Source organism: Gymnoscopelus microlampas, assembly GCF_963454915.1.
Source record: "Gymnoscopelus microlampas genome assembly, chromosome: 11".
Classification (NCBI taxonomy): domain Eukaryota; kingdom Metazoa; phylum Chordata; class Actinopteri; order Myctophiformes; family Myctophidae; genus Gymnoscopelus; species Gymnoscopelus microlampas.
This window is the reverse complement of record NC_139948.1, coordinates 13227625-13236811: the sequence shown is the minus strand read 5'-3', so window position 1 is coordinate 13236811 and position 9187 is coordinate 13227625. Positions and strand designations below refer to the sequence as shown.

At 44.4% G+C, this 9187-nt stretch overlaps 1 protein-coding gene across 1 annotated transcript; it reads right to left on the bottom strand.

Moving 5' to 3' along the window:
- Window positions 1-6002: 6002 nt before the first annotated feature.
- On the bottom strand, window positions 6003-7157 carry LOC311054608 (soluble calcium-activated nucleotidase 1-like; the record flags this gene model as incomplete). The annotated part of the gene is made up of 1 exon (XM_084070615.1): window positions 6003-7157. One exon carries the CDS (start codon window positions 7155-7157, stop codon window positions 6003-6005), a length of 1155 nt encoding a protein of 384 aa, XP_083926741.1.
- Window positions 7158-9187: the final 2030 nt, after the last annotated feature.

Genomic DNA, 9187 nt, shown 5'->3' with positions numbered 1-9187 from the left:
TGTGTAAAATGTTTCGTGCAGATTACTCAAAAATCCCAGGAGGAAATAGATTTTAACTATTGCAGTTTTATGAAAATTATTCATCTGCCCCTAACACATACATGCAAGACTCACATTTCTTTGAAACGTTGCAGTAATGTAGAGAGTCATTCCAAATATCACTGAAACCAATCTCACTCCAATTGGCCAAAGGGGGGCGCTATAGCAATTTTTTGAAAATGCAAACTTTAAACAGGCAAAAGTCATGCCTCGTTTGGCCGAAAGTCGTGAAACTTGCTTACACTTGTGCCTTGACTCATGAGGAACACATCTATCGCTTTGACCAGTAAGCTCCGCCCTTAGATTGTCCGCAATTTTGAACAGTTTGAAAAACACTTAAACCCAGGATTTTTCAGCTATTTGCGTGAAACTGTATCATCTGTTTGGTCTCCTTTTTCACAGTTCCTTGTCTGTTGGTCCAATGGCGTCTCCCTTAAATGAGTGCCTCACAATCTCAAGGCCGCCAGTTCAAGCCTCACTTGATGCAGACTTCATTTAAGTTGAATTGCAAACAACATGACTGTATCAATGAATACATGTGCAAATGGTAAAGATAACCTGAAATGCTTATTTGAGAGTACGCTTTTTCAATGTATGACATACTTCATTCTGAAAATAGCCGATCTACAATCTCAAAACTTTTCAGATAGCAACGTGTTTCTGAGCTTGTAGATCAGCTGCTTTCACTGTTTTCGGTTGCGAGGAGACATACAATTTCTCTATTGGTAAATGGTTTGTGAACGAGTGATCTTAGTGTTGGCTTGGTTCATGACAGAAGGCAAGAGTTTATGATCTTCAACAGACAACATCAGCCTGGACAAAGCTATAGCACTATAGGTAATGTTGAAGCCTATTAGTCTGAAGGTTGAGAATTCGATTCCTGTCAATGGCAATAGGTTGAGATGTCCAATCAATCCATTCTGTTTCCATCTCTCTCTCTCTCATCAATCTATTCCGTTTCCATGTCTCTTTTCAATCTATTCCGTTTCCATGTCTCTCTCTCTCTCTCTCTCTCTCTCTCTCTCTCTCTCTCTCTCTCTCTCTCTCTCTCTCTCTCTCCAGTTTCCTCTCTCTCTCTCTCTCTCTCTCTCTCTCTCTCTCTCTCTCTCTCTCTCCAGTTCCCATCTCTCTCTCTCTCTCTCTCTCTCTCTCTCTCTCTCTCTCTCTCTCTTTCCCTCCCTCTCTCTCCAGTTTCCATCTCTCTCTCTCTCTTTCCCTCCCTCTCTCTCCAGTTTCCATCTCTCTCTCTCTCTCTCTCTCTCTCTCTCTCTCTCTCTCTCAGTTTCCATTACTCTCTCTCTCTCCAGTTTCTATGTCTGTCTGTCTCTCTCTCACTGGCCCTTCAGAGGTTTGTCTGTTGGTCCAATAGCGTCCCGCTTAAGTGTATGTCTCACAACCTCAAGGTCACAGGTTCAAGCCTCACTTGGTGCAGACTTCATCTACGTTGCATTTCACACAACATGACTATCAATGAATACATTTGCAATTGTTAAAGATAACATGAAATACTTAATTGAGTGTTTTTTACATACTTCATTGTGAAAATAGCTGATCTACAATCTCACAACTTTTCAGATAGCAATGAGAGTATGTTTTTTCAATGTATAACATACTTCATTGTGAAAATAGCCGATGTACAATCTGACAACTTTTAATGGTTTGTGAGCTTGTAGATCGGCTACTTTCACTAGTTTTGGTTCTGAGGAGATGTACAACTTCTTCATTGGTAAATGGTTTGTGAACGAGTGATCTTTGTGTTAGTGAAACAGGGGCTTGGGTCATGACAGAAGGCAAGAGTTTGTGATCCTCAACAGACAATAACAGTCTGGACAAAGCTATAGCACTATAGGTAGTGTTGCAGCTACCTAAGAGTGCCTCACGATCGCAAGGTTGCCGGTTCAAGCCTCACTTGATGCAGACTCATTTAAGTTGAATTGCAAAAAACATGACTCAATCTATTCCGTTTCCATGGCTCTCTCTCTCTCTTCAATCTATTCCCTTTCTATCTTCAATCTATTCCGTTTCCATGTCTCTCTCTCTGTCTCTTCAATCTATTCCGTTTCTATCTTCAATCTATTCCGTTTCCATGTCTCTCTCTCTCTCTCTCTCTCTCTCTCTCTCTCTCTCTCTCTCTCTCTCTCTCTCTCTCTCTCTCTCTCTCTCTCTCTCTCTCTCTCTCTCTCTCTCTCTCTCTCTCTCTCTCTCTCTCTCTCTCTCTCTCTCTCTCTCTCTCTCTCTCTCTCTCTCTCTCTCTCTCTCTCTGAGGGTCGGCCATAGCTGAGTGGTTAGTGAGCCCGCCTAGAGAGCCAGAGGCTCTGGTTGACCCAGGTACGATTCCAGGCCAGGTCAGCAAATGTGTCGATGAAATGAAATTTGTCCCTGAGCAAGACTCTTAACCCCTAATTGCTCACAGGCCCTCATTGGAAACAAGACCGCAAGGACTTTCATGAACTGACCTGTTAAAGGAATTATCATTTCTCTTTCTCTCTCCTGGCCCCGTATTATCGCTGCTTGCAGCTATATTTATTATTATTATTATCATTATTACTCTCCGCCAGGAGAGTATTGTTATCACTGCGTTTTCACTTTCTAAACATGACACACCGATTGGTCAAGCCTCACGTGACACGTGAAATACTGTGATCTGATTGGCTAGTGACGCCACCGGGCCTATATATACATGGCATCACTCTGACAGTGTCTCTGCCACTGTCAGAGTGAGGTAAGACGGGAACCATGAAATGGCTGCATGGCTGATACATAATTGGCAGATAGGACAGATAGGACATTTATATAGACAGGAGGGATATGACATAGGACACTTATACAGACAGGAGGGATAGGACACTCACACAGACAGAACGGAAGAGGACACTTACCCAGACAGGTTGGATAGGACACTTACATATACAAGAGGGATAGCGACCTATAAATACATGTGTCACTGTGATAAGCCAGATTCCAATACCGAAAATCCGGCCACTAGCTCACTCCCAGACCTTCGAACCGGAAGTAGTCAAGTAGTCGCGGTCCAATTGTTCCTATCTGTCTTATTGGACAGATAGGACAGATAGGACACTTATATAGACAGGAGGGATATGACACTTACATAGACAGGACGGATAGGACAGGAGGGATAGGACACTTACACAGAATGAACGGAAGAGGACACTTACCCAGACAGGATGGATAGGACACTTACATATACAAGAGGGATAGCGACCTTCGCGACCTTCGAACCAACACAAGTCTTCTGGCGGAGAGTTGTGCTCCGAGGAGCACTTTTTCTAGTTATTATTATTATTATTTGAGGTTGTGTAGCCACCACTACAGTGTTATAGTGTTACAATTAGGCCCACACTGCACTTTAAATTGGAATTTATAAGAGGAACATGGCGACCGATTTTATTTTCCATTCCAATGAGAAATGTACATATTTTCTCACATCTGTCAAAATTAAGCAGTTACCAACCAGTGCAGGTATGTTTGTTTCTTGGTGTTATTTTGAACTATCATGGGTATACTATTAGTGATCTTAGTTTGCTTTGTTTCAGCCTCCAGGTGTACAGCATTGATCAAATGGCCTACTTGGACTGATCTAGGGTCTGTGTGTGTGGGTTATTCAATTCAATCTTTATTTCAGACTCAGAGTCCATAAAACAATACATATGACAGTTGCTCATTGCTAAAACTCAGATAAAAGCAACGATATAAAACAAAACAAAACATAAAACATATAAAACAATAAGACAGTCCTTCTACAGCTGCTCACAGTCTGTAGAGGCTGTTAAGCCAATGTTTCCATATCATGGACGAGAACCTAGTGGAGCTCATGATAGGATTAATTCAAATCTTGATAACATGATTGTCAGACTCTTCAAGACGACATATGAATTTGTACATTAAGTTTCTTAGTAGGGCTTGACAGGTAGGTACCCCCAAGTTAACAAACAGCTGACTGGCACTGTGCCATCTTGGTACCCTCACCAGCAACCGTAGAGCATCATTATATGCTACTTTGAGTTTTTGCATGCTGCTAACCTTGTAATTACTCCATAGGTGAGCCGTATACAAAGGTGTACAGAAAGCTTTAAAAAGTGATACCTTGACATGTACAGAACATTTGTGAAATTTCCTCATTAGTATATTTGCCTGAGCATATAATTTGGATCTTTGTCTATTGATGTCTTTGTCATCTGTAAGATCATCAGAGATATAGTGACCAAGGTACTTAATCTCCCTGCACACAGATAGTATGTTGCTACTGAGAATAAAATTAGGGAATACAGCCCTTCTATCCTCTTTACTTCGTACAATCATGATGCTACTCTTTTTGGCATTATACTTAATATTGAATTCAATGCCATACTGCGAACACACCCTCAGAAGCTGTTGTAAGCCTGCACTGTACGGAGAAAAGATAATTAAATCATCCGCATACATAAGGTGGTTGACAACAGAGTCCCCTATGACACAACCAGTTTTACACAGGTTCAGATTCCTTGATAAATCGTCCATGTATAAATTAAACAGTAGGGGAGATAAAATCCCCCCTTGCTTCACCCCATTATTTACATAGAAATGTTCAGACACAGTATTACCCCACTTCACCTGCATAGTCTGATAGCTAGCCATGTATGGCAGGTAGGTTTGTAATCCTCCCCCTATTCATAGCATGATAAATCATTGCCTTGTTGCATCAGGTTGAAGTAAAATGGTCAGGTTGAAGTAAAATGGTTTTGTTCTTGTAGTGACCTACCACAGTGCAGTGTGTACCAGTCTGTGTCTCAGAAGAGGGCTGTGGACAGTTGAGAATCCTGTCTACCAGTGACATCATCGATGGGGAATCCAAGCTAATAGAAACTGCAGGCTTTTTATTCCTGGAAAGTTGCAATGCAATAATAGAAGCCATTGTTCTCGCGTTAATAGAAATCTAAAAACAAATTTGAAAGAAAAAATTTGAAATCTTGTTGGGAAAAAAATCCTGCTTTGAACTTGGGAACTGCCTCTGTGCCTGCTTTCGAGTTCTTATCTGTTTGGTGCCTGACAGTTCTATTATGATTTTATTTAGTATGTTTTGTATTTTTAGTTCATTGTGAGTACAGTGTGTCTGTATGTGTTGCCACCATATCGGGCCGGGGCCCATAATAACCAACAGCTAATACTGTCTAAAATGTAAGATCATACCAACTTTTACTGTTGCTAATAAAACGTAATGTAACTTTTTACTTTATGCCACGCCTCTGCCTCAGATCTTTCCATGTACAACAAACCTTGTGGGGAGTTATACTGTGTAATCAGGTGTACTTCCAGAATTAGATTAGAACAAGGGGCAAGGCTGAGATATTTACTATGAGGCCAACCCGGATGTTTAGTAAATGTCCAGCGAGAGGCGCTGTTTCACCCGTGCCGACCTGTGAGTTCAGAAAGAATTTATTTTAACGCAAGCCGATGGGTTTTTACCAACTTTCAGACTCGATTTTCTTACTGTAATAAAAATTGTCATAAATTCTATATGCTTCCAGTCGCTAGTTTAAAGTCTCCTTTCAATCATCAGGATATGCGTTTTGCTAAATTATGGTTCTATTTATTATAAAATTGACGATAAAGTAGGCTATTCTCTAGGAGGGGCGGGATGATTTGATTGACACGCTACACAACCAATAGCATTCATTCCCCGCCCCCCGCTCTTGATTGACAAGTTACCCAACCAATAATGGTCTGAACTCATTCTGACGCGTAGTGAAAGATGGCGGAGCCACAGTCTGCAGCAAAGGATTCATTTTCGGTCTGTAGAAAGCAGCGGAGGGGGTTTGTCCATCTCATTTATACAGTCTATGGATTAGAACCATTTCCTAGGGTGCAATTCCTTAGGTGGCCTAGTCGGCTATATTCATTCTTACCGTCCTATTACATATGCCAAACTGGGGGTTCTTGGAAAAAATAAATGAACATCATCCCCTCTAAATGAACTCCAGCCCCTCGTACTTTGCGTCCTCTATTTTGGTTTCGGGTAAGAGGATGCGTCCGTCTAGGTTAAAGGCCATGATGTATGTGGCGGTAGTTTGGGCCACCTCTTTTGACTTGAGTGCAAGGATGATCTGGTCATCCGTGTTGGGGACGAATTTAAAGGAGGAAAATCCGTGGGTGGGGTTTTGTGGCCCCACACGGTTCACGGTAATGTCTTTGAAATCCGCCGATGAGCTGATGACCATGTTTGTGCCGCGCTGTTCGTCTGCCGTCTCCTCATAGTGCTCCTTGCTAGCGTGACGAGGGAGGAAAAGCCAACGCTGCAGGATGCGGCTCCAGGCCGCCGACTCGTGGAGGAGGTAACCCGGCGGTTCGATCCCGGCAGCAGACCTCAACAAGTTGTACTTGGGGATCCAATTCTCATGCTGAACGTCCCCCCTGTAGCCCACCACTTTTACCCACTCCGGGTTATGGTGGAGAATCTTGCCCCCCGTGGTGGTCCACTCCTTCCCCACACTCCCGACGTATAGCTGCTCATCCTTCACAGTCATCCACTCTCCTTTGAAACCTTTGGCCAGGGAGCCATTTCCATCGGTCAGGATGATCCACGGGACGGCTTTGTCGCCGTCGATGTGGTACACGATGCCTGTTCGGTCGTCAACACTGTAGAGCTTCCCATTGAACACCACCAGCTCCGACAGCTCCATGCCCCTCCCCTGTTCTGCCAGGTGGCTCTCCAGCACCACCCTCTCTTGGTCCCATTCCACCGACACCTTGTGACCGCTGAGGGACACCAGCAGGTAGCCACGCCGCAGGTAGCTGAACCACGTCAAGTTCTTGTCGCTGCGGGACCCCGTGTCTAGGTCGGCGATGACCCCGATGCGGTAGCGGATGCCCTGTGGCGTGTACTCGGGAGGGCTGAGCGGGTAGGTGTCGTTGTAGCGGGACTCCGAGCGGGTAGGCGTCGTTGTAGTGGTACAGCCTACATCTGACTGATGCGGGCTGTGCGGACGGGGCCACAGCATGAAGAGCAGGAACACAAGGGCAACGGCTACTGTCAAGGTCACGATGGACCGCCACTTGAAGCGGAAGCGACGGTCAGTACTGTTGGCCATACAAGGCCCCGTCGTGGGGAGAAGGCCGGTCATTTAAACAATCAAAAGTTAGTCTCCTCTTGCTCACGGCCATACAATTGGACTTTTGGGGGTTGAATAATTTCGCGTTCTACGACAATAATCTGCATATACTGTATTCTTCTGTGCAGGCGTGGTGTCTGACCCTCCTTTCCTAGTACCAGTACATTTCTACCCTTTTTGTACTGAATCACTACAATTAATCTAATTGGTTGCTACACCCTTAGGTGTATCTCCTCTTCGGTGTTTCCTTTCTGCTTTGATGGCTGAATAGCTGAACCTGCCTCATGGGATCAGTACATGTCTCAGTAAAGGTCTATATGTCTCTCTTGGTTATTTAGATGTACTTCCTCTAATCCGTTCGTTTCCTTACCAGAACATAACTTCAGTGCTATACTAGTGTGAGTGACAAATAAAACCTTCTTAAGATGGAATACTTGGTTACATCAAACCCTGCTTGATTCTCTTGATTTCTTATATAGACTGACCAGAGCTCTGACGTCTGACGTCACACACACACCCCCACACACACACACACACACACACAACCAACCAAACAGCTAAGTCGATTTGTGCAGATGATCTTGCAGCGGTGGACGGTACATTTACTTGAGTAGAATAGAAGTCCCCAGTTTTTTGTTACTGTATAAATATGCACATACGTGAAATTCGCCTTCTGCATTTACCCATCCTATAACAACTAGGAGCAGTGAGCAGCCATTCGCTAGGGGGAGCCGGCGCTCGGGGAGCAATTAGGGGTTAAGAATCTTGCTCAGGGACACACATCGACACATTGCTGGCCTGGCCTTGTATCAAGGCTAAATGTCAATATACTGGCCTGGACTCCGTTGGGCATGCCTGACATGGAACTCCATGTATGGGCATAAAACGGACACAGACATACAGAAATCTCCATGTATGGGTGTCATGGGCACAGACAGACATACAGGTACAAGGGGTACTCTGACAATGTGTACAACGGATAATGCATAACCGGGTGGGTCTGGGGCATGCATTTCCAACTTGCATCTTTCCTGAGTAGGCCGGTGCCCAACAGGCCTAGCATCACACAAATACTAATCTAGTCTAGGATAGGACCACTGCGGGCTCAACGTCGTAGAAGCATGTTCCTGACCGTTAATTTGATGTACACCGACTGTTTTTAAAATTAATGTTATATTATCATTATATAATTATGTATTAATACGTAGTGATTTGTCATTTATTTGGGGGCCCACTTGCAATATCTTCATGACCCACTAGTGGGCCCCAGCCCACAGGTTGAGAACCACTGACCTAAGGACTGCATGAGGTGACCTTTTTTTTTTTTCTATAATTTTTATCCCGCGATTTTAGTAACCCATTTTTTTCACCCGGTGCCAATTTCCTAAGTGATCCTGGGCGCTATACCAGCCCTACACCAGCGCTACACCAGTCCCCCACAGCCTGGGAGGCCAGGGCCGAGCTCATGCTTCCTTCAGTGCATGACAGCCAACTGACCTTCTTGTCACCTGACAGGGGGGAGTTTCCCTGGTTGGACGTAGCGCGTGGAAGGAACACGTTATTCCAACCAGTTCCCTTCCCCTCCATCAGGCGCCCCGGCTGTCATGGGGGAGGCGGTATAGTGACCAGGATTACTACATGTTTTTGTGAGGGTATTAGCTACCCTAGGAGACACGGGGAGAACATGCAATGAGGTGACCTTTTACCATGTGATTGTGACCTGTGTGGTCCATCCATCCATCCATCCATCCATCCATCCATCCATGTCTTCTGGTGTACAGTGTTGCCAAGTCCGATTTTGCTGCCCCCAAAGTTGTGGGGCACCAATCAGGGCCCAGTCTGCAAATATGAGGTGGGTTTATCACCAGATACATGTTTCTTTGTCCACCCCTTGGGAATGCAGGTTCCACACAGAGATTCCAGACTAATATCTACGTGATATTAGTCTGGCAATGCCAGGCTGCTTTTTAAACATGTTAATATTTGGGCTTGTTGTATATAAGATATTAAATGACTTGAAAAGACTTGAAGAGGGCTCAAGT